The sequence below is a fragment of the Tympanuchus pallidicinctus genome, unplaced genomic scaffold (assembly GCF_026119805.1).
Source record: "Tympanuchus pallidicinctus isolate F22 unplaced genomic scaffold, pur_lepc_1.0 scaffold19, whole genome shotgun sequence".
In the NCBI taxonomy this organism is placed as follows: Eukaryota; Metazoa; Chordata; class Aves; order Galliformes; family Phasianidae; genus Tympanuchus; species Tympanuchus pallidicinctus.
In genome coordinates, this window is record NW_026294710.1 from 3613797 (window position 1) to 3639786 (window position 25990).

The 25990-nt window shown below is 45.6% G+C and overlaps 2 protein-coding genes across 4 annotated transcripts in view; one reads left to right on the forward strand and one right to left on the reverse strand.

The window, feature by feature from the left end:
* Positions 1 to 10193, forward strand: part of COG5 (component of oligomeric golgi complex 5) — a 177904-nt gene extending 167711 nt beyond the window's left edge. The window contains exons 19-22 of the mRNA XM_052681177.1: positions 2 to 78; positions 576 to 702; positions 1234 to 1313; positions 9232 to 10193. Coding sequence (XP_052537137.1) covers positions 2 to 78; positions 576 to 702; positions 1234 to 1313; positions 9232 to 9346 — 399 coding nt within the window. The 3' untranslated portion in view covers positions 9347 to 10193. The remainder of the gene's footprint in view (position 1; positions 79 to 575; positions 703 to 1233; positions 1314 to 9231) is intronic.
* Positions 10024 to 25386, reverse strand: HBP1 (HMG-box transcription factor 1). 3 transcript variants are annotated; one of them, XM_052681179.1, is made up of 11 exons: positions 25258 to 25386; positions 22953 to 23145; positions 21658 to 21892; positions 20396 to 20528; positions 19797 to 19908; positions 19595 to 19692; positions 19098 to 19254; positions 18482 to 18626; positions 15888 to 16217; positions 12553 to 12694; positions 10024 to 11128 (listed from the first exon to the last, which is right to left on the reverse strand). In XM_052681179.1, the coding sequence occupies exons 1-11, from the start codon at positions 25270 to 25272 to the stop codon at positions 11111 to 11113; spliced, it is 1578 nt and encodes a 525-aa protein (XP_052537139.1). In that variant the 5' UTR covers positions 25273 to 25386; the 3' UTR covers positions 10024 to 11110. The 3 variants fall into 3 exon arrangements, with proteins under 3 accessions (XP_052537139.1, XP_052537138.1, XP_052537140.1); XM_052681178.1 differs by having other exon boundaries at positions 19580 to 19692; XM_052681180.1 differs by having other exon boundaries at positions 19580 to 19692; positions 22953 to 23141; positions 25258 to 25303.
* Between the last annotated feature and the right edge of the window lie 604 nt (positions 25387 to 25990).

Sequence of the window (25990 nt, forward strand, 5' to 3'; positions counted from 1 at the left end):
GATGGAGTTAGCAGTAGCACCGCTCTGCCGCCGGGTCTCTGACCTAGGCAGATCTTACAGGCAGCTGAGGTCGTTCAGGTGAGTTGTGGGCACAGCAGCCTGCAGTTGGTTCTGTGATCAAACTGTATTTCAAAACTAATTTATTACCTTTTGTTAGTTCTGATTGAACTGAGGGCTTTTTTGGCAACACCCACAAGCAAATTAGAAATAGATTGAAGTTCTTGTAAATTTTATGCGGAGTATGACTATGATTTAAAAGTCATTGTCATGTAAATCATGGCCAAATGGTGCTTGTGTTGCTTTCAGTGCTGCTTCTTTATGATAGTGAGTTCTGCAGTTGCCTTACATCTTTCCACTGAAATACAAAATTTGCAGTTCTGTACTGTTTAATTAAAATAGGCAACTTCGGTACATTTTTTACAATCTGAACCTTTGTTGAAAACCTGAGATACAGACCACTGGAAAACAATAAGGTGATTTTATCCTGTGACAATATTGCCACTACAAAGGTATTGTTCTAGTACATAAGTCAAGACTTTCCTTCCTTTCACAAGTATATTGTTGCATTTTTCCAGACCACTGCTGTTCCAGACCAGTGAGCATATTGCCAGCAGCCCAGCCCTGGGAGAGGTTATTCCATTCAGCATTATTCTTCAGTTCTTATTTACAAGAGCACCGCCAGAGTTAAAATCACCCTTCCAGGTAATGAGATTAACCCGTCTTTGTTTTCTAGATGTCCTGAGGAGGAACAAATATTTCTGTTTGCCTTGGCTATTTTAGTTAAAAATATTCAAGCTTGTATTTTATGAGACTTACTGACTTTGTTTTCATTGTGACAAAGCTGTTATGGTCATTGATTTCATATTTTCATTAACAGTAGGAAGATGATAATCTGATTTTGAATAGTCTCTCAATTATTTAGTATTCTGTCATCTCATAGAAGAAAAGGAATGTCCTATTGTACGCTGCAAGTTGCAGTAAGAAATCTAGATTCAGTTCACTGCCAGGACTGGGTGCACAGCTGATGTGGAAGATACGTCTATGCTTTCAAAATAATGCATTCAGCTATTTCTGTTAAATAGTCTCCAATTTCGTAACAAATTCTGCATCACTGCAGTGTTAACGGTGCCTTTTACTGACTTCACTTATTTTATCTTTGTTTCTGCAATTAGCGTGTATGTCCTTTTCCACATTTATGTGTAATTGGTATGTCTTTCTGTTCCCCTGTATCAGAGGGCTGAGTGGTCCATTGCCCGCTACTCTCAGTGGCTCGATGATCATCCTTCTGAGAAAGACAGGCTTTCACTCATACGGTAAAAATCATATTTATTTCTTCTGAAAATGTGAGACAATTGGACAGTAAGTTACCGGGACACCAGATCTTGTCACAAAAAGTAGAGAAGTGTGCTGTAGGAGACATAATAATTACTGTTATCCTCTCCCCACTCACAGGGTGAGTTTCAAAATGGGAGAATGTGTAAACTGAACACCTTCCTCTGCCATATCCAAATCCTCCAGTGCCTTTGGAATGAGCACATTATCTTCTTGGAAAAGAAGGAAACCACACACAATGGTGGTTCAGATTAACACTGTATTTTAGCAGAACTCTCAACCATTAAAAAGTCAAGGCTGCAGCCATCCTGCAATATCCTACACTATCCAACAATAGAGAAGTGTTTCATGCTTAGACAATAAAAATGGAGATAGGAATATTAAAATGGAAGACTCTTGTTTGTAACCCTTATAGTGTTATTCTTCAGCAAATCAACTGAGGATCTTCAGGAAGTGATAAATTACATCAGATTTTATGAAATCTTCCCATGGTAGATAACTTTATAGATGAATCCTATTTTGTGTTTTGAAATGTTAGGAAAAGTTTGTTGTTCAAAACAAACTGCTGTATGAACATCACAGAACTAGTGCATAAATCCACTGGATTCAAGCTTGGATGATCATTTGTCTCCTAATGGCCCCGCTTATCCAGCCATCTTCCCAGTGCCCTGGCCCAATCTCACTGATACTCACCTGAGTGGCTCAGGAGAGGCTGTCATGTAGATCTGTGGCCAGACTCAAACTGGAAGCCAGCTCCGTCCTGGCATTTCTGTGCATGGAGGTGGCCAGCTTTTGCTGAAACTGTGTAAGCTGACTCCAGCTCCAGCCAACGGTGGTTGTACTTGAGAAAATCTGCACTTTTAAAGCAGGATTTAGAATACACAATCAGAGGAGTCTGCTATAAATATTTATTGTTCTTGAAGCTGATAGCACAGTGTAGTCCAGTGTAGTGCTCGGACCAACTGAGGAAATACTTACTGATCACCAGGAGATGGTAATAGGATTTATTTCCAAAATATTAAAATGCAGATATGCTTCTTCGTATATGTATTAAAACAGTATATATTGAAAATCATACATGTCATTAGTCTAGTTTAGCTACAAAACTAGGCTTCTTGAATCTCGAGTCATGGCATCTTGAATTCTAGGAAATGAATAAAAGATACAGCACTGATAGTAGGTACACAGCTGTATGTGTAACTTAGCAGTGATGAGTTTTACTGTAGTCTTTGTCTTGATAGTACTGGCTAAACTGTTCATTTCTGTGCACAAATTTGAGAATGCCATCCTTGAACTACAACACATTATTGTCTTTGCTTATGATTAAACTTTGTTCAGACTGATTCGGTTAACAGGCTTCTGGTGGTCACGTCCAGATACTGATAAGTTGCTCTGACCACGAAGTTGTTAATACGGTTGGGAGAAGTGTATTTTAGGTGGAGAGTGTATCTTCCCTTGGACCAACTCATACTGCTGGCAAACAGCCTTTTCAGCTCAGAACTCATATTCATTTTGCATGAGTACAACTATAAAAGTACTTAAATTTCACAACCCTAAGAACATGCTGCTGTGAGTTTATCACTTGAACATTTTACAGTCAGGCTGGTCCCTGTGCATCGTACTGTGCAGCACTTGGGCTCTGCCTGAATGTCCTCTCTCACAGGGCACGGAGGAGCAGCAGTGGAGACCTGCTCTTCCTGACACCGCTGGTGGCATTCAGGGGTTCTTCCCTACAGACGGCTCTTTGTCCCTGCTGGTTGCTTTTCTGTCCGTCTCCAGTGCCACCTCCAGCAGACAGCCTTTTGCTGAGCTGTGATTTGCTGAGCACATCCCTTCCCTGCGGGAAGAGCTGCCCCTGTAGCCCCATGCATCAGGGTTGTGCAGAGCACAGCGAGGCCAGGGAGTGAAGGACATGATTCTGCTGGGTGCACTCTGCTAACTTGTTGTGCATTGCCATGTGCATCACCCTTTGACCATCTCTTGTCATGATAGTCACTTCTGGTAGGCTGCTGATCCCTGCAGAAGACAGGCAAGCAAACCAGCTGCTTGCGCGGCCATCTGTTCCACTCGTACTGTATTTTCCTTAATACAGTATTTGAAGCTTTCTGAGCCTGCTGTTCTGTCCTTTGTCCTCTGCGCCTCCTTTGTGTGTATGAGCCTGAGCTGAACTGCAGGCGGCTTGCTCATTTGTCAGGTCTTGTATCTCTCCAAGCCTTCGTGCTGCAGTTGGGCTGTGCTAATTGGACCTTGTGCGTCTTGGGCCTTCGGATCTCTGGCCTACTTCAAGAAATTATCTTTGCATTTGGTGCAGCCTTGCAAATGGTAATTTTCTGCAACTTCAATTTATAACAACTGTGCAATTACTCTGGGGACTTGCTTCTTAGATATTAATTCACACGTGTGATCAGAATCTTTACAGCTTTATATTAAAGCTAATTGCAGTTTTTCTTCAGCACTCGATCATAAATGCTTCCTATGCAGCACAGTGTTCACAATGTTAGTACTCTGAGCATTTGGACTGTTTTTATGCATTTATTTCTGCTTGTATTCAGCATAAAGGGTGGGATTTACCTGGCCGGAGGTGCATTAGCTATACTCCCTTTACAGAGAGGAGCAGGCACTGCTGGGGCTGATTCATCTCATCCTGAAGCAGGCACCTAAAATAGGTCAGCTGCATCGTGCCCTGAAAGCTGCATTTTCTCTGTTCCACGAAGGGTGTGTGGGCATGAACCAGGGGGCTGTCAGGCCGACAGCTGCCCTAGGACATGTAAGCTTGGCTGAGATGGCCCTGCTGTGTGGCTGGAGCTGTGTGGGAGGAGCCCTTCTGTAAGCAGCCAGGGCACCTTTTCTTTCTTTCTTTTTGTTTTTAATTTTATTAAGTTTGAAAATCCAGCCTATCTCCCATAAAGGAAACCTTACTGTTCCACTTGGCAGGGTTTGAGCCAGCCTGAAGGACAGGGTCCCCCTAGGGTGAACACTTCTTTCTCAGACTTGCCTCCTCCCATTACTGAGCACAGCGAGGAGCTTATCTCCCAAAGGGCTGATGCCTGTGCATGTCCCCACCAGCACCTCTCGTCCATGAACATGCTTGGTGCCAGCTGTTCTGGTTTACCCAAGCCCAGATGCACCAAGCACTTCATTAGGTAATTTTAAATAAAAAGATGTCACTTGTGCTACAAGTGATGCTGTTGGAGATTTTATTAGGGTTTACAGTACCTCTCCCAGTACGGATTAAACAGCTCTGCTGTTGGACAGGCACGCTCTTGCACATTTTCTACTTTCCCCTATGACTTGAAGCTATGCCAGCAGCTCCTAACAAAGGGCCACGCCACATCTGACCCCGCTGCCCTCCAGCTGCCCCACCAGCTGCCTGAGGCCAGGCATGGAGCTGGGCACAGCCCCCTGAGCTTCCCATCGCCATCGGCCCGTTCACCTGAGTCAGAGCCCAGTTGCAGTACTGGTGTTCACAGTATCATACAAAATTAACGAATTAATAGATATCATTTAGAATTACTCTAAGTTCACCTTCACAACCATAGCCCAAATCACACACTTTTTTTTTTTTTTTCTTTTTGCAGTTAGATACACATCTTCTTGGGTTGAAATACCGTTTTAAAAAAAGAACTATCTGGGTCTTATATAATCAGCTTGTCCTGATTTCCAAGAAAGCTCATGTTTTTGCTCAAGCAAGTGAAGTAATTTAATAAGTGCTTTAAAATCCTTTTCCGTATGTGGGAGGGTATCTTAGATTTTTTTTCTTACTTCTTATGGCATTTTTAATGAAGCATTAATGTATGCAGAACATCCCACCAACCCTCTTTCCATAGCTCTCTTTTACAAACAGTATTTGTAATGTGTACCATAGCTTGTCTTTGAAAATAGAAACAGATTGCTGAACAGGTTTTATGTCCTTTATTAGACTGGAAGATGCTGAATATAGGGCATTATTTAGTCTAATCCCTTTGAGAGTATGTTTTGTATATTACATAAACAGGGTTTCTTCCATCTTCTTAAACATCAGTAATATAACTATAAATTACATCTTCTATATGACAACAGCTGTGATCTCTGTGCTGCAGACTGGATGTTACTGTTTTCACCCCTGATGCTTTTGATTTTTCCATTGTTATGCATTGGTGTTTTTACAGTGTCCTCTACAGGAGCAAGTGTACCTTTTCTAATAGAGGACTTTAATAGTACAGTGATGGCATCTGAATTGTATTCTTTGCTGCCAGAATAATTTACAAAAGCTTCTTTGAGCTATGACCAGTCAAGCTTACAAAAATAGTATCATAAAATACACATTTCAGATGGTAGCACTGCTATTAAATGTGTTTGTTGCCAGAATGAGATGCAGTCATGTGGACACTTCAGCAGCTTCAGTGAAACACGTTGCGAGGGGTTTTCCATTTCAGCCAGCCTAAGCTCCGTCTGTGAGCTCCAACAAAGCATTGCTTTGCCCTGAGCAGCTCCTGCACTGTTTGTGTTGCTGCATGTCGTAGACCCAGTGTCCCACTCTTAAGTTAGATACCTGTCTTCAGAGAAACAAAACTTCCATCCAGAATGTACTTCTGAAATAACATCTGCTTTATGACCATTTGTGCTTTGTGACCTCTCCCAACCTCTTCCTCCCTCACGCTTCCAAAGCTGCATCCCTGCTACTCACTGGGCTCCTTGGACTGTGCTGAGGACAGGGCAAGGAAGCCTGATGTAAATATTGAATTTGATGTGAAGTCAGAGTTCGACACAGCACACCTTTGGCTTCAGTTGGGCCATTAAGAAAGGTTCTGCTGTCTGGGGAGAACTTGGCTTCTGTTTTAGTTCCATATAAAACTGCTGATTCTGAATTGCACTTTAACTGTTGACTTCAGGACATTTAAATGGGAGCGTGGGACATGGGAAGCAGTGAATGCGTTTAATGTTATGGTACTGAGAAGGTTTTATTTTCATTATTTAACGGAAAGCTGTGCAAAGTGTGTTTTACTAAAATGCCTGAGAGTTCACCCTGTGGTGTTGATGGAGCGGTAATTATTGTTTGTCTCTTGAGCGGAAAACAGTTATGGTGTTTCTGGGCTGGTGAAACTGACGAAGTCTGACTTTGTTGCTTTGAAATGAAGCTGTGAAAGAGAAAGCACAAGGAGGGAGCTGACACAGAGCTGCTTCTGTTGGCTGTTTGTCTGCTGGGGAAGGAGGAGGCTCTGGGCAGGCCCGAGGCCTCACTGCCTACAGGACAGCTGGCAGGGACAGCACCTGCCAGTGTCGGAGTTTGCCTGTTAGATCTGATTGTCTTGAGACAAGAGAGAGAAGAAAGGTAACAGCAGCCGGGAGGCGCACCGGCAGGACTTTGGCGCTGCCATTGGGCACTTAGGGTGGCCTTAATCTCATTCCCTCTTGTTTGATCTGGTGGGAATAACTCTCTGGGTAAGGATTATCAAGGGTTGATGTGGAATGTCTTTGGGCACTGCTTTTAGGGTAGAGCTGCCTCTCCCTTTCATCTGAAGTATCTGCTTATCTCCGTCGTCTTTTGCGAGGTTTTTTTCTAGCAAGGAGATAATGTTGGGAAGGGATAGCAGTGTTACCATCTGGGTAATGAGCCAACACACGACTTCACCAGGAGGTGTCGGAGCGTTCTAAGTTAAGCAGGTCAATATGTTTTTTTCTATTTGTGGCTTTTGATGACTTAAAAACTATTTGAAACCAACAAACTTTGAAGACTGCATAGAGGAAAAGACATAGGGGCACTTGTGAGTGGGAGGGGAGAAGGATTCTGCAGACGAATGATTGACAACTACAGTAAGAAAACTGTAACAGGAGTTTCTTAGCTGTATACAGGGGGCAGTTCTTTGTAGAAGGTGACTAAAATCCAATGTGTTTAACGCTTACTGCTGCTCTGAGCACTGCAGTGCTGACCTGAGTGGAAATGTGATACAAAACGGAGTGTGAAGCATCTCTCTTCATCTTGACAGCATCCGTGAGCCATCCCTGCGTGCACCTCCCACCTCCATTTAGTGCTCACCATGTGCTCTGCATGTGTCCATTGCCACCATGGACCTGCAGGACTAAGAAACACATTGAGCCGCTCTCTCTTCCCCTGTCATGCCTTCTCATGGGATTTAAAGCTTACCTGGGGACATGGCCTGTCACTGCAGACAGCGTTGGTGATGGGAGCAAGGTGAGCTGCCCCTGAGAGTTGAGGGCAGCGAGCAGTCCTGTAACTGCTGCTTCCATCCCTGTAGGCTCTGTGATACTCTCAGAGGGAAAAGCAGGATGAAAGCTTTCAGGGAGCTGACCAAGTGCAGAAAGGCAGCTGTTACAGCTAGATCAAATATTCAGTCCCTGCCATTCTGCTTGTGAAGAGGCATAACTTTTCTCTTGCTGCTTCTTGATATGCCAAAAAAAAAAAAAAAAAAAAAAAAAGCAAAGGGACTTAGGATGTGTTGGAACCAGGTGTGGAGCACTCAGCATTGTCTCATTGGTGAAGAACTGTGACTGAAATTGAAGAGCTCTCAAGCGCGTGCAGGTCTGCTGCACCTAGGGCTGCAGTGGGCACTGCGCAGTGCCTGCTTCGTTCCCACCCTGTGCTCAGCAGGAGAGCTGCTTGCAGCTCCTTCCTGCCACATCAGCCTTGAGCTCTGCAGTGTGATGCGCCTGGAAAGTTTGACTGCAGCTGTGTGTCTGTGTGCCTGTGTTTGGTCACGTTGTTTGTGTGCTCCGGCCGGGAGGCTCACAAGTCGCTGCCCGGCAGTGAGGTGGGGCACCCCAGGCTGCAGCACCTCCAGCACACACACATTTGGGACCACTTCCCCAGTCAGCAACCCAGAGCTCAGCTCTCCTGCTGGGGCACGAGCAGCCAGAGCTGCAGCTGTGCGGAACGGAGCTGGGGTACCACAGGAATGCTCTGCGATGACCTCGGTATGAGCACTGCTGGGGGGGCACCAGGTGCCTGGTCTGCTGGTTATGTGTGGTTTTCTCCTCAGTGTCACCATTTTGCTGTAAACAGCACCATGGAATGTAGGATGAACAAAGACTTTCAGAAGGACCCTCACCCAATTCATTGTATTTTATGAAGAAATGGGAGAGTAAGGGGAAGGAAAAATGAACTAAATTTGATGCTGTGTGTTTGAGTATCCATGGAGCAAGCCTGCTTCATGGACCAGTGTGTCACAGCTGAACTTCACATTACAGTCTTTGTTGTACAGATGCATAATTGAACACTGCTACTTAATAGCACCATTAGGTAAAAGGAGGCTCTCTACTTTCAGAGCAAGTCAAGTCAAGCTGTGCACAGACAAGTATGCCATCACAATTGCCACTTTTAGCACGGAAGTTCTCTATTTGTGTAATCCACACAGGTGTGACATTCTACAACAGCAAGTGAGAAAAACAAGTGAAGATGTATGAGCGCATAGATGCAGTTTGTCTCTGGCACAGAGCAGCATCTCCCACAGGACAGCATTTCAGCAGCCCGAGCCAGGAGAGCACCTGAGGGCACTCAGCCGTCCGCCGGTGCCCCACTTTCATTGTGGAAGTTGTGCTCTCAGTGTGTGCAGCAGCTGGAGTCTATTCTTTCCCTTTCTAAAGGTTACCAGTACAGCACTGTGCCTGCGCCTGTGCGTCAGAGCTGTCATTTCAAGCCATCTGCAACATGTGCTGCTGATTATTCAAATGTTAACTTGTTCACTCCTCAAAACATGCAGGAAAAGAGAAAAGAGCGTGGAACAATTCTGTAGAGCTTTGCAGGCTTTGTTCTCCACTTCCATCCACAAAGATACGGGAAATCGTTTAAGGAAAATTCCGTAGCAAGGAATGGTTGTGATTAATTTCAATTTTTGGATCTGGAACTTACAGTACTTTGCACAGTTTTATTGCTTTAACAGCTTTGGTGTTTTTTTTCCTTAGAGGTGCACTGGAAGCCTATGTTCAGTCAGTCAGAGCACGAGAAGGAAAGGAGTTTGCTCCCGTCTATCCCATAATGGTTCAGCTGCTGCAGAAAGCCATGTCAGCCCTCCAGTGAGCAGGAACACAGCCACTGCCTGTGGTGCCACAGCTCTGCTTAGGGTTCATGTAAAGTACCTCCACACACATACGCTTTACAGGGAGGTGTGTTTACCTACTTGACCTGTGCAGCTTCTCACATTCTGATGGGAATTTACACACAAACGTTGTTATGAAATTGTACCCTTGTTATGTGCTATTAAAAATGAATCGTTCTCCAACATTCCTTTTGCATTTAGAAACGCATAAAATTAGAACATATTCAAATATTACAGTATAATTGCTGAATATCTCTAATAAGGAAGTAGCTCTTTTTTTCCTACAAGTGCAGTCTTAAAGAGTTGAATACATATTAGCCTTATTCAGAAAACTGTCCTTTTGAAATGCCAAACTCATCAGTTTCCATCTAAAAATCACTAATTTTAACACAAGGAAAAATACTTATAAATAACATCAATGATTTGCTCTTGCTCTTCTGTCACTCGGGAGTCATTTATAATGATTTCACCTCTCTTTTTGCCTCAACTGTAATAAAGAACACTGCCTTTCCAATCCTGAACTCAGTATTTCAAGTTCTTCAGCAGCTTCCGAAGCATGAAGTATAAAAACAGACTCTTGCCAGGCTCACACAGAGCTGTCCTGGGCTGGGGGTGACCTGACATGGCATCATCTTCATTTCATAAAGTACACAGCACCAAATTTTAATGAATTTATTTGAAATAATATACAAGAATATAGTGTGCAAAAATCTTAGGGGCAACATCACGTAGACGTGTCAAACTGAAATTTACAGTTGTGATTCTTAAAAAAAAAAAAAAAAAAAAGAAACACACAGCTGTTTAGTACATGAAAAGCCATGATTGTAGTTCACAGCAGAAGCAATTGTCATCCTACTGCAGCCGCTCTAAGTCAGACAGTTGGAGGAGGAAAAAAAAGTAAAGTGCAAGTGTTGCACGTATAGTTAAGTGCAAAGTTTGCCCCCACCATAAAGAGGTCTTATGGCGAAATAAAATATTGCAGAATATGTGGCAAAGACCAAACACAAAGTTAAAACTACTCGGTGACGACGTCAACAGCACCATTTTTTCTTGAGATAATGTTGTTTATTCGTTTTGCCCTGGCCCAAGCCCTTGGTTCTGGTGGAAGTGAGGGCTCTGCTACTGCCAGCTGGTGCGAACATCTCACTGCGGATACAGATGCGATAGGTGGCGACCCAAGAAGCAGCTCCCGTGCTACAGCTCACTGTGCTCTCCACTTCCCACATGTCCTGCCAACTTGTTGGCATCTGGGCAGACTGGGAGGCTACTGGTAATACACTGCTTGCCATTTCATAAAATCCCAGCCCCCAGAATCGTAATTAATAATATGGTTGTGCAATACATATAAATCAGCAATAAGAATCGATGTATATAAACAGCTGTTACATATTTTAAAATTCCCCTTTTTGTACATTTTCTTTTAAAAATAAACATTTATACACATCTCCTTCGCCTCTTTCTGAAGTACTTTAGCACCACAGGATATCCATTTTCAAGCCTATATTACCTGATACATATATGAAGTTTGGAAGAGAAATAAGGCAATTTGGTTTAAAATGTTGATAGTTTTAGCTTACTTAATGTTCTATTGTAAAAAGCAATCCGCACTCCTATTACATCGTTTCTGACTTGATGGTGCCAGCATTTTATGGTCACACAAATTCACAACAAATAGATCTTGATCTCAACATCTTCTTGCCATCAAGCAACAGCCATTTTGTCATCGTTGTGGGCAGAATCCTGGCTTAGTGCTGTTGTGAGCCCTGGGGGTAGAGAAAAACACATCAGCAGTTACCACGGAAAGGGGAAGCAGCAAATGGCGGCAAACGTGCATTCAGAAGTACGTGTTATCATTGGTCACGTATTCAGAAGAAAACCAGAGTCCAAAACAGTAGATTTTATTCCAATCACCAAAAGACCACGAAAACTTCTTTGTCTCAGCCTGCAGTTGACCACTGTTATTTGGAGCTGTGAACAAAATGCTTCATTCACTAAAACAAGTAAACAAGTTGACTCCTGCTGCTGCTGTTTTAACACCAAGGTAAGGCCCTACTGCTACACAGGTAGGTAGGTAAGATCTACGTGCTGTGGTAGGTTAAGGAAACATCCTTCTCCCTAAAGCCAACCCAAATATTCATCTCCGTTACATACACACACCCACTGAGCTCCCTGAAGGGCAGTGGCGTGCAAGGAAGCGAATGTGAGCTCTCAGGGCAAGGCCCACAACTCCTGCACTGTAGAAATGGTAGTAATAGTTCTATTAGTCAAAAACCATATGAAAGTTAACAGGGATGCCATTGTTGATTAAAGCAGGATACAGAGCAACATCTGGAAATGACAGTGAACATAAGAACAGCTCGCTCCTGGCAGCTGGTGAAACCTGCCACCAAGGGCTGAAGACTCCCCAGCAGAGGGTGCGTACAGCAGCAAAGAAGCAAACTGGTGTTGGAGCATCTCTCTTATTCACTCTTCTTAGAGCAACATCTCTGTAGGCACTTGAGAAAACAGGCTCACATACACAGGAAAGGAAAGGCAATAACTTGAGATGATAAATCCACTCAGCCCAGCACACACGGAGCTCCTGCTCAGCTGTATGACGGCTGACGTGCGGCACCATGCACCACCCTGCGCCCTTCCTTCCGCCCTACTTGCCTGCTTGGTGGCTTGCAGGTTAGCTTGAAAGCCCTGATCTGTTGCTGACTCTTAATTTGATCGCCTTCTACACAGTGGGAAAAACCTTCCCTACACAGGAAGTATCACCCAGTGTACTTTATAATTAAGACATAAGAATAAGTGAAACTAAAGAAAAAAAATATTACATTTGCTCCCTCCATAGTTTTGTACGTACAGAAGAAAAACCACCAGAAAATGGTAAAGAAAAAGCTTTTAGTGAACAACAGCAGGACTCTGGGGAAGCTTTGGTTGTTTCGGAGAAAGGAACGACTTTAATGTGTGTGCAACCTCATAGGCTCAACCAGGAGCTCACGTGCTCCCCCAGGGCACTTCCAGTCCAACAATTTACAGAACTGCCATGAAGCACAGAAACAGATGTGTGCTGTCTGCCTCCTGTGTCCCACAAGAAGGAAGGAGAGCAGAGCAGGTCCTGAACAGACAGAAAACACCATTGCTACCACACAAACATGTGTCTGCATAATGGAGAAAAAAAACCCAGCTTGACAAAACTTACAGAATTTGTTCGTTTTCGTTTCCAACAATCAGGATTTAAACGCTTCTGTTCTTCTGCCAAGGCCTTGGCTTCTAGCGTGTACATCCGCCTCTCCTCATTCTTCATCTTCTTCCACCTGTCACCAAGTATCACGCTTATGGCTCTGCAACACACATTTCAGACTAGGGTCAAGAATGGGATTTTATAGTTTTTTAATTTTTTTTTTTTTTTTTAAATCTCAGTCCCTTAGGAAACATTTTAAAAAAACGCACAGAAGAAATCAAACATTTCTTCGCAATCACCTCCTCTCTTCTACCAGTCAAACAGCTGAGACTTCTGAGAGCTGAGTGAGGCCCAACAAGCATTGCAGAATTTCCAAGTGTGTGCATGCGATATGCAGCGACTGGCAGAAACCAGCAAAGAGGGATGTTAAACAGTGCTGAGAACCACCACAACCACAGTTGCTTTGCCCTGCTTTTCTACCATAAGCCTGCATGACAGACTGACAGATTTGCTGAAAATATGTTCTCTAATAATTAGGGCAATGATCTGAGCATGACCTCAGGTCTGACTAACTGCTGCCCCCGCGTCTGGTTCGTGATCTGTGGAGCTTCCTCCACCTCCAGCCCCCAGCAGGGAGAACACGAGTGGGCCGAGCACACGGCTGTGTTCCCATGTAACATTCCTGCACAGAGAGGAACCGTTTGTTCCAGCACAGCCATTGGGACTTCCAAGAGCTGAATGAGTCGTTTTTCTGCTCCTTGTAAGCTTGATGACCTCTGGACAATATTTCCCCACGCTGCTGCGCCATATTGCTTAACTGTGCTCCCAAATGTTGGATCAATATTCTATTAAAATGTTAATGCCATCCTTTGGCTGAATGCAGATCTCCGCACAGTCGCTGCCCTATCAACAGTTATTAATCTACAGAGCAGGTATGGCAATGGCTTCAGATGACAGTGATGAAAGCTGGACAACTAGATCTAAGAAAAAGGTGCATGCAACTAGAAATACTGATTTTCCTTATTAAAAAAGCTCCCTGTTGGCAGTGAAACCATTCCCACACATCCTCCCAGGGAAAAGCAACACGACCCAGAGCAAGGTGTGCTGAGAAAGCCATTGCAATTCCAGCTAAAAACTCCAAAATGTTTGCTTTTCAAATGCAATAGATAAGCCTACAAAGAAATGGTACCTCCAGACTCCAACTGCATGGAGGCACTGAAAATGAGGGCTCATCAGCACGTTTAAAAAACTCAAGAAATCTAAGGCACAGACGAGATTCTTCGTTTCTCCAAGGAAACAGTTCTATGAGTGAACCTCCAAGATGGAAAAAAATGCATACAGAGACATCTGACTTAAGAGACACGACTCTCCCAACCAGAAACAAGTACTGCAGAGCTGCCCCTCCAGCCCTTTCATCCCAGCACATCTTTGCCATGCTCTGTACGCTGCCTTTTTCCTCTTCCAGTGCTGGTGAGATGCCCGGCAGCGTTACAGCAACATGCTGCCACAGAGGGTGCAAGCCCTTACACTGCAGTCCGTTCCAAACAAATTGTGAAACAGAATTGGAGGCAGCTTCAAGTTCACTCAAGTAATGATGTTCAGCGCTAACAAATGCCAGCAGAATTTTCTTCGCTTTTTGAATGTATGCTGCCCAAATGATCCATCTTTCAGAAAGCACAACTGAAGCTCAGCTACGGCTACAGCAAGAACATGCACAGAAGCAACAGGTGTGAGCCTGACAACCAGGTCTCTGAAGTACGGCCCTCAGGTCTGGTCCACAGCAGCACAGGCACGCTGGGCTCGGAGCGCCTGCAGCTCGCTATCTCTTCAACATGTCCTGAACCACTTTATCTCCGAACAGACATTTTAGCTCTGAATATTTCAAGTTTTGTCCTCACCCATGTGCACAAAAAACACAAACACGACAACTCCACAGTATGGAAACTGGCACTGTGTACAACCACGGCTAAGATTTACTCAGCACTCTGAACACCAAGCATACTTGTATTTTAGGAACGTGACAGCTGCCTCCAAACAGCCACAGTAACACTTAAGCAACAGCAGCTGAGTGCCCAGAAAGTCAGTTAGTGAGCTCTCACTGTATTTTATGGATGCCAAGAAAGTGCATTCAGAAGGCACAGGGAGCAGTGCACTCTAAAGCTTACAAGTAACTCTCCACTTTGCATCAGTATGAATGTGCTCACTGAAACATTCAAACTATTCTCACACTCATCCAACTGCAACTCTGGCTCACTGCAGCCATTTAATCAGCACTTTTTAATTAAATAATCAAAAACTTTCCTAGCTGACTTTCTGTCACTTTCTCACTTATAGTTGCCATGAATTTGAAGACTGCACATCTGCTTCACTGAAATTACTGGGAACACTGCAGAACGTCACTGCCAGGGTGCACGAGATTGCCTGGAATTTAAGGGTGGGCTGTTTGCATGGCAGGAGTTTGTTTCTCAGCAGCAGCTTCAGCCTCCCCAGCAGAGGAGCCCTCTTAAAGCACCATCACCTTTAACTTCTGTCACATTCTTTTATGCAAAACAGTATTATTATTATTTTTTTTTTTTTGTCACAGTTTTACATACATTTCTTAAATCTGATTTTAAAATGGGTTCATTCGTGTGTTTTCATTTATATTTACAGACGTACAGCCAGCACAACATAGCAGTGTGCTTCAACATACACACACAACAGGCAGCTTTATAAGCATGGACGAACAAGGCAAGATCCTTTCCCCCAAGCACACAGATGCACAGCTCTCCCAGCACATTCCACCAGGTCATTCTCTGCTATTAGGACAAGCACAATTTGCCTATGTGCTGTTTGGATTAAGATCTTTCAGACATCCAATCAATCAGTAACTCATTATCTAACAAGATATACAACTTACAATAAATGGCAGTAGCTTCGTGGATGATACAGTATTACGTCAAGACCATTATGGCTATACTAGAACAGCCAGGACTTCCCTGTTTCTCTAACAACACCCAAGCAGAGAAGCTGGTACTTTTTCCCCCACAAACATTTCTCACCAGTGTCCCACAGACTGCCGTACACCTGCGATGCCGGCGGTGCGCACACTCCTACCTCAGCCGCTGTCCCAAACGCTTTCTCAGCAGAAGGCAAGTTTGCCAAAAATGGCTTGTGTCAAATGTACAGAGAACTGCAGATATTTAAAGCCTGCCCATACATTTTGCGTTAGCATCTTTCAAAACTTAGTCTTTACGTAATATACACACTTGCTATTTCAAGTACAAAATTTAGTCCACTCTATGATTAGAAGCGGAACACGGATCTGCTGCCAGCTCCGCAGTAATAACCACACCGTAATGTCATGCCGTTACCTGTTGTCCTTCCCTGGATACATCTGAGTATATTCAACTCTGTATTTTTTGGCAAAAAGCATGAAGGCATTCATTGGTCTTTTGCACTTGTTTGGAGAAGTGGCACTCACAGTACTTGCAGTCCCTGAGCCGTGGCTTTTGCCAGCTTTGCTGCACAAAGCAGTGGAGGAAAGATGCGATGCTGCAGTAGCTGCACAGTTTTTAGTACTGCATTCTGATCTTTCGGCATCTTGATTGTTTGATCCTCCGCACGACAGAGAAGCGCGACGCTGGCGAGCCATGCTGCTGAGCACATACACTGCTGAGGAGTCCAGCGGTGTGAAGTCGTAACTAGAAGAAAAGACATACCAGAAAACCATCAGATATTTTAGACGTGCAATCCTGAGGCAGCTGCTCTCCCTCCATCCCTGCTACCTTTCTGGTATTCTGCTATCTCTTGTGTCAGTGTGTGCTTTCAGTCTGTGCCTGACACAGACAGGTGGGTAAAAAGGGTCTGGGAGACCAACCACAATTCTGTACCATCTGCTGTGTACCATCAGCTCCCCGGCTGTATGGCAGTGCATCACACACTGTCTGAAAATGTCACACTATTTGAAATGCTCTCTTTCTGCATTTGTCCTGCCTGTAACGCAGAGCTGGTCAGTGCACAACAGCTACTGAAGTGACAACTGCATGAGGAGGAGGAGTGCTGAGTTCCCTTGCGAAAGCATGGTAAGAATATGAAACCCCTGTATTAAAATAAACAGCACTGTATATGCTCTTGCACAAATAACTAAATCGTTTTAAATCGTTACACAGGAATTCTTTTAGAGACAAACCTTCCACTGACATTTGAAGAAATGTTTGGAGGGTCACAGTATTGCAACTGAGTTCAAAGCTGACACACGTCTGCCCTCTAGTGACAAAAATGTGACAGCTCCTCCCCGCTTCAAGCATTTCAACTTGGTGAGCTGCTCCTATACAACTTGAACCTGCAAAAACTATAAAACTGCTGTATTTTTATGTTGGCCAACAACTACAGAGAACTGCAACCACTACAGAAGATGTGATAACAAACAGTCTCTCCTGAGCGTGAGCAGATCAGTCTGGAAACCACAGGCTTTATCATGCAACATGAACACCAACAAAGGTGCTACTAAACTGTAACTTCCGAACTCTGGATTAGCAACCACCTTGCAGAGTGCAACTGTAAGGTTCCTTCTACCAGCTGCTCAGTGTGGCTGTACTTAAGCAAATTATGGCAAAAGGAAAGGATTAGAAGACTTTCTTTTTCCCAAACTAACTAGCACAGAAGTACTGCAAGTGACAGCCCAGACCCACCTGCACAGGCAGCCCCTTCATGGGGGACAAGGCCAAAGCAAGGGTGGAGGTTGAAGGATTGTCTCCAAAATCCCCTGAAGGAGGAATACATAACAAAGCAGGGGCAGTGCTCATAACCTCCAGGTTTACGAGGTAACACAAAAGAATCTCTCTGTTCTCCAAACAGTCCTGCAGTGCTCCTCATCTCACAGCCACAGAATTTTGCTTTTTGATGATTCTGCCCTGCTAACCACCGCTGCTGCTGCAAGCTCCCTTCTCACAGACATTCCCTTCAGACCAAAGAAATAGAGACAAGGAATCTGAGGTGTCCAGCCATGCTTCAGCTAGGCTGCAGAATGAATAAGGAGCCACAGTTCTTCAGTAAGACTCAAATACAATGATTCTACCAGCCCTCTTCACACGCACTTCGGAATAAGGGTTAGTAAGTTTAAAAAAAAAAAAAAAACAAAACAGCAAATGCCCACACAAGATATGCAAGAGCCCTTCAGACATGAACCGCTAACAGCACTTAGAATTCATTTTTTCAACTGTAAGAAATAACAGTGAGCAACTGGCCTAAAATCAGATGCTAAAAAAGAGCTAACATAGATTGGAACATAGGTAGGAAAAGACTCATTCAACCACACTTAGAAATCTCTGAAGAGTGTGGAAAAATCTGTACAAGTTCCTTAGGATAATTCATGGTGGATGGGATTTCTGAAGGTCACCTAGTCCACTCTCAGGCTCAAAGCAAGGCAAACCTCAAGCTCCTCTAACTTTGTCTGAAGTGAGACGTACTTGCTGTATTGGGAAAGAAACACAAAATGCAGAATTTACAAAAATAACAAATTATGAAAGTACTGAAATACTGTATTCTAAAGCCACAGCATGTGAATTAGTGCCTAGGAACCACTGCTTCAGGGACACAGCAGCCTATGAAGCACACATCAGCAGCTGATTAACACTACTGTGGGACAACCATACCGTGTTTTTTAAAGCTAACCTGTGACACCTGAAGAATCTGCACAGACACATTTCTTACTGCTTCACCTGATCAGTTTGAGACTATCATAAGCAGAGTCTGAGAAGTTACTTTAGGCCAAGAGATTACTTTGCAGTTCAGCACAGCACAAAACCACACAGCTTTCCTGATATCCGCTTTCCCTCTCAATTGCCCTGCATAACCGTCAGTATTCCTTCTCTCTTCTATGTAACGCTCACGTTCGGGTAGACTTAAGTAAGGTCCCTACTCATTAAACACAATAACCACTGAGGCCACTTTATTCAAAAATTACCTTTTAAATGTATCAAAAACACCTGAATCATCAAAGTTAATGGCATCAGGGTGTCCAGGAGGTAGACACAGATCTCCAAGATGCATTTCACAGCATGGAATGCCATGCTGTACCACAGTCAAGCTTGGATAAAAAGATGACCAACCTGAAGTGGTAAAGAGTTAAATTAGACAAACGGCCAGACAAATCTCTCTAGTCTTAACTGGAGCAATCCTACACATCTAAATGCTATCATTTCATTAAAATGGTCTGATGCAGCTTCTTTCATCCAAAAGAAAAATCAGAAAACTCTGGAAACTTTTATCATCAGAAGTTCCACATTTAATATGACAGAAAAGTCTCTTGTATTTGCTGATTTCCTTTCTCCCCCCAGTTTACCCATTTTCCTGCATTCCACTCATATATTTGACCAAACCTCCTCGAGTTATATACAGTATTCCTGTAGCTTTACTGTTCTGTTGGTTCAGGTTCTATTTTTCTTTACACAAATAGCACAGTGATTCTACAACACTGCTTTTGTAAGTTCCATGAGTAACAAGAGACAGTAGTAAAACCTGCAACTACTTCCCTAGGAGCATTTTAACATAAAACCGAGCATACTTAGAGTACTTCATACCTTTATTTTTAACATAAAAAGGGTGATCAAGTCTGCACTCTACTGTGAGCAGGCCATCCTCCACTGTGCCAGGATCAAAAGTCAACTTCAGCACTGACTCACCAAAGGAAATGCTTTCCTCATGAGAAATGAGCTTCAAACCATCGGAGCCATAGCCCTGTAAACATGCAGACAGTCAGAATTTCCAGGGAAGGAAAGCATACACGTTTGTGATACCATCAGTGTATTCTTATCATCTTACAGTATATTACAAATAGCAACATTCTACATGTGCTATCATGAAAATAAAAATTGATAAAACCTACCTAAATGAACTCAGCTCAGATGCTTTTTGCCAAGACACGCAAACAGAACAGTGAGCAGCACTAGGCAAGTTCCACACCAACCTCTCTTCCCACACAGTAAATAAAGGCACAGAGTAACACTGCTAAGTCAATACTGCACTCAGCCTTTGAAGGGAATGTGTCAGAACTGAGGGCTACCTTGTAAGCACTCACTGAGAGATTTTCTTCTTTTCCACAGCCTTCAGATCTCGCAAAATCTTCAATGTCCTGCCATTCCTTATTGCGCCCTTTATGAAAGCACAAACGAGAACCTAAGAGATATTTTGAGGAGGGAAAAAAAAAGAAAAACTAATAAATATTGCCATCACATAAAAAAAGAGAAAGAAATCCTTACCCAATGATACGTTGTATTTACCTTTTAGAAAGCAGTGCCAAACAGTTGAGGGCCAAGAATGGCACCATCCCAGATCATCATCATCTGAAAGCGACGACATGCAGAAAATACCAGACTCCGATTCGCTATTTGTCTATTAGAAAAGGCACAATGGCATTGACACGTTAACATGCAAGATTTTTAGGCTGGTGCTGTACACATTTAAGTGTTCTCTAGTTCACACCTGGATCATAATTCTGCCTTAAACACAAACAGGAATGTTAACAAGAAAACAAAGATTCAAGGAATGCAGGAGATGAGAAATTGAGTGATTTCATTAACTAGTGTTCTCACAAACTTGATTTGAAATGTGCTTTTTTTTTTTTCATCCTCCAAAATTCACCTGAGCCCATACAAGCAGTTTATAAGCTATCACTCTTTAATCATCCACAGAAGTACTGAAAGCATTTGTTGTTCTATGGAAAAATTATTGGAAAGCTGCAGGGCCAAGTCTGCTCTTGATAATACTAACAGAAAATCCACCTTAAAACTTAACAGTTCATTTTTTTAACCAGCTTCTCTCCTCAAAAACCTTAGCTCACACATCTTTATTTAGTTTAGAAAGGTTTTGGACATCTCACCCTTTCATGTCTGACCGGTGTTTCATCCAAATCACTCTTGGAGAAGTTGGGATCACTCTTTGAGGAACCCGGTGGAGGACGTGCATAGGAATGTAAACTTTTGCTTGTAGCTATAATGTGAACAGGAGATGATCTGCAATAGGAAAACGCATTTTAAAACATTTCAGAGTAAGGCAATGCAAGACATAACTACCTTTACACTAAACTACTTTGATTTTATGATATTTCACATATGAAATCTTACCGCAGCTGTTATGCACACAAATATCCTGTCAGCATTCAGATTTTCGAATAACCAAGAAACACCTTCCATATTTTTGTGAGATATTAAAAGCACTTTTCCAAGGGTGCTGTCAGTGCTGCTGGCTGCTGACAGCAGGTGACTTACTGTGCGTATGGCTGCAGCTACACTGCAGTCATGGGACAGAAGATACAGCCAACAGTTTTAAATTTCTCTGTGAAATACATTAGAAAACACTTCTGTTTGCGTGAGCCAGACCCCAAACAAACATTCCTCACAAGACTCAGTACAGATTGAGTACTGGATGCACCGCACAGCTCCTGTCCAGCCCCCAGCTGACAGCACCACTTCCCTCATCAGCTTTTCCTCGTCACAATGGAGAAGTCTGCACCGATACCTTGAAATCAATGTTCCGTCCTTAGAGTAGGACCTAAGGATGCCTGCTCTGTCACAGTGCTGAGATCCCTGCTGCATTACTGTTAGCAGCACTGTATTTAATTTTCTTATTCTAAGCCTAGAGCAAAGCCAGATGATAAAAGAGGAAGCCCAGAAAAATGTTAAGATACCACAGTATTTCCCACAGCCTTGGAGAACTTGCAGATTACACATCTGAAACAATAACAATGAATTCCACCAGATTTTCAATTAGCTTATAAAAATAAGTAGGAATCGGTGCACTAGTAACTATTACTAATTACATCACACTAACAAGTATTCAGAGATTAGCACAACACATTCATCTGCTGCTCCACATGAGGCAACTGCCATAAGATCTGTGCTCAGAGATTGCCTTCATAGCACCCTGCTTCGTTGGCGGTTGGCAGTTAAGAGATATTTGCAGCAGATTCTGAAGCAAGTTGTGTGCCATCATCTGCAAAAGGACTCCAGGTACTACATAGAAAGATTAATAAACAGATCTACATTTCAAAGTCAGAGGGCAGATGGTGGGAAGAGTGAAGGAAGTGTTTCTGGAGACATAACATTGCAATGCTGAGCCAGAACTTTCAATTAACGTCAGTACCTGTTATAAAAAGAGCACTGCATCAGAGGGCTCTGAGGACTTGTGGCGATGTTTGCTAGTTCTGTCAGCCAGTTGACCCCATTGTCACAAGAATGAGCACTTTCTGAATTGCTGTTTGAGGTATGTTGGTTCCACGAAGGCCTTGAACATTCCTGATGCGAAACATCGGTGCCAAGCTGAAAAAGCGCAGATGGGGCAGAGTCTGTCTGCACAGCCTGTAGTTCAGGAAGATCATCTACAAACAAACACACAAATTACCATAATTACACCCACTGATAAATACTAGTTTACAATGAAACTTGCAAATAAAATTCAAAACCAAACCACAACAAAGTAACTAATTGTATTTTCTCATCTCACAATTACCAGCATTTCACAAACCCGACTCACAACACTCACAGAATGTTCACAGAAACCACTGCATCTCTGGTCTACCATACATTCAAACAAACACTTTAAGAAAAATGTCATGCAAAGAGGCCATTAAATCTCCTTACTACGCTGACCAGCTGATACAAAAATGTACTGCAAAATTCTGCAGATGCGCTTCAGTAAAAGGCAACTGAACTATTCTGTCCTAGTGGGTATGTCACTAAAAATAATCAGCATCAGAGGCTGTATAGGGTATAATTTGTCATGTTCCCACCAGTGAACTGGAATCTAACAGCTCAGAAATCATTAAAGCTGGGTATACAGCCTGGCAGGTGCAAATACCCAGCAGTAACCTCACATTTCTCATGCTACACAGATAACAAAAAAGAGCCCAGCTTACTAACAACACTCTGTGTCTCATGTAACTAAGTATCGTTGTTCTTAGTTACTCTACCATTTCAATTAAATGCACTAATATTACATGGATTATATCAATCCTTTTTAACATGCACACTACTTTTCTCCAGCATTTAACTCAAGTTAAACATTTCTCTGCTTTGGAATGCCTGGTAGGAGTTGACCTAAAGTAGGGCAACTTCCCTTTAGGAGGAGCTCTTGAGCTTTCTGTTTGTTATTCTTGAGCCAAAAAAAACTCCTCTGGAAATCAGGAACGGAAACTCGCACCTCTAAGTTCAAAGAACACATTTAAGTCAACAAGCCAGTGTGTCAGAGCTGGAAATAGGTTACAGGGAAAAGTGGTGATAAAGCAGGACTTTCAGATGCCACAATTCACTGCCACATTCCCTGCCCTACCTGCATTAAGCCAGTCATCTCATTCAGTCAGCTTCCAGTAACCTCACCACACGAAAACTGCAACCAAACAAGCCTCAGAACTCGCCTCTTCTGCAGGCCGTGTTGCTTACCAAGCTCCATGTGCTCATCACAAGACGCATATCCAGGAGAAGAGGGCAGGTTTTCATTACACTTCAGCAACTCCAGTGACTCATTCATCCCTGAAGTTCTCTTGTCCACTACCAAGAGCAGCTTCTGAACTGCGTTAGGCATCTGATTCGTCTTCACTTCCCACACCATGTTAGGATGTTCCAAAGTATCTGACTTTAAAGAAACAGAGATTAAAACTTGCATACACATAAACCCCCTTAAGTGTTACAGTGCCCAGTGACTTCTCCTGATGTAAGTTTTTATGTGTGTTTGCTCAGGGCTGGAATGTTCCCTGCAGGCCTGTGACCGTGGTGTCCAGGAGCCGCCCTGGCCAGCAAGGCAGTCAGTGCCAGCACTGCCCACTGCATGCCCTGAGCCGCTCACCACCACTGGTGCAGCCGGGTGGGTCCCAGCCAGCTCCCAGCCCCCCAGGTGTGGGAACCTGGTTTTCAGAGGGTTTGCTCCACCATCCTCCTTCCAGGTGACTTGCTGTCAGGTCTCCTAACGCCCTCAGCACCACAATTCCCCTCACCCGCAGGAGCCTTTTCACTACCCTGCCCATCCCAGTAAGTTCTTTACTATGGGAGCGGTGAGGTGCTGGAACAGGCTGCCCAGAGAGGTTGTGGATGCCCCATCCCTGGAGGTGTTCAAGGCCAGATTGGATGGGGCCCTGGGCAACCTATTATTAACCTAGTGTTAAACGGGGAGGTTGGTGGCCCTGCATGTGGCAGGAGGGTTGGAGCTTCATGAACTTTGAGGCCCCTTCCAACCCTGGCTATTCTGTGATCCTCACTAGCTCCAGCCACAGCTTCATGTGTAAGAGCAGGCACTGTGTGTGGGCTGGAAGAGGAACACAAAGCAGGCCCCCACCAGCAGCTTCTTGTACAGTTTCATTTCCCCAGCTCTAGCACTGCAACCTTTACCCCCAAAGCAGCGTTCTTCTTTATCTTTGACAGCCAAGGAGCTGTAGTAATCCTACACAAGTACTGTCCCTGAAAGCTGAAAAACAAGGTTAGCCAGTCTATAGCAGTTTAGTTATCTACTGCTCTTCTTCAAATGATCCCAAATTGAAATAACCACAATTACTTTCTAAGCGTCACAGGGTCCATCACAAAACAGCAAAAAATTCCACTCAGGAAGAAAGAAACTGCTGGGTTTGCCACATGCGTGACCACTGAGTGCCTCCCCAGGCACCGCTTTACATCCAACAGCAGCTAAAAGCTAATCATCTACTGAACAGCACGGCCTCCGAGCTCTCTTGGTGTAATGCATCAGGGGGCACGTGATTACGGTTATGAAAGAACGTTTTGTTGTAACAAACGGTTGGATCCACTCGAGGACAGGAGCCACGACAGCGCCGTTCTGCCTCTAAATAGCTGCAGGACGAACGTGAGAGAAAGGAGAACGTGCGGCCCGACGAGCTCCCGATGGAGCGCCTCGTTCTCCGACGCCTCATCCGCACCGCAGCGCGTTCTGCCCTCGCTATCGGGCACAGCGTGAGGCGCAGCGCCGTGCGCGCCCCCATTTTCTTTGGAGGCACGAACGCATTCCCGGACTGGCGCCCTGCGCTTCGTCAGCTCCTCGCGTTTCGAAGAAAAAAACACCGCCACAAAGCGACACGAGCGAGGAGCCGATTGGCCGCGGCGCCTCGCCTCCGCGCTCGCGGCCGCTCCCCGCACAGCCGCCCCCGCCGCTGCCCGCCCCCTCAGCGCCGCGCCCGCGCCCCCCCGCCGTCACGTGACCCGCCTGGCCGCGGCCCTTGTTTATAAACTCCCCGCCGGCACCGCGCATGCGCGTAAGCCCCATTCATTCACAACTGCGTAACAGCTCGCCCCGGCCGGGGGGGCCGCGCCGTTCCCCTCCCCCACCCCGCGCGCCCCCGCCGTCGTCCCCCGCGCGCTCCTTTCCCCCAGCGGCCACGGCGCGCGGGGCCGGCTCCGCTCCCTGCGTGGCGCGGCGACCCCGCTCTGACAACCCGGGACGGGAGGCCGGGGAGCGGGGCAAAGGAAAGCGGGGGGCTCCGCGGCACCTCGCTTGCCTCCACATCCCGGCGCCGCCGCCGCCGAGCGCCCCGAGGGAGGCAATAACGCGGCCGAAGCGCAGCGCCTACAGAACGGTCCCGGCGCCGCGGGGGTACGGAGCGGAGTAAACGACGCGCCCCGCTCAGCCGCCACCCCACGGCGGGGGTCCCGCGGCCGCCTCACCGTCACCCCCGGCCCAGCAGCCGCCGCCCCCGCGGGACCCCGCGGCCTCCACAGCGACAGCCACGAACTTTGCGGCACTTACCGAACCCGTCGCCATTACCGAATTCCTCTCAGCTTCCCCCCCTTGTCTCGTCCCCCTGCTCGGTCCCGCCCCGCGCCGCCGGGGCTCGATCGCAGAGTGGCCGAGGAGGACGCCGCTTAAGGGATCGCCACTTCCTATTGGCCGCAAGCGCTGCCCGTCAGGAAGGCGCCCGGAGGGCGGACATGTTTTGACTCTCCCGCGCAGCGGATTGCACCATGCCACACGTCAATCACGGGCAGACGGGGCCGCGATTGGCCAACACCTCCCCCTGCGGGCGCAGAGGCATCCCGGGAGCTGTAGTCTTCGCGGCCGCCATCTCCTGCCAACTCGGCCGCGGTAAGACGACAGCCCCCAGGATGCTCCGCGCGGCGCTCGGCCGATAGTAAACAAGGGGCGCGGGGACACGTGGACCCGCGCCGCTGGGCGCCCGCAGCCGGGCCCGGCGCCGCGCAGGAGGAGTCGTCCGGATCTGCGAGCAGCGGGACTCGGCCCGGCCGCCCCCGCTGGGCGAGGCCCTCAAAATGCTGCCGCCGCCGCCTCTGCTGCCCCCCCCTCCCGGAGCCGGGGCCCGGGCCGGCGCTGGGTGCCTGCCCTTAGCAAACCCGCGGGCCCCGGCGGGAGGAGGCCGGCGCGGAGCAGAGCAGCGTGAGTCAGCACGATTGGGGCGGCCCTCGCGCTCCGCCAGTCGGAAGGACCCCGCCGCCCCGCGCTGGGCAGCGCAGCTCAGAAATAA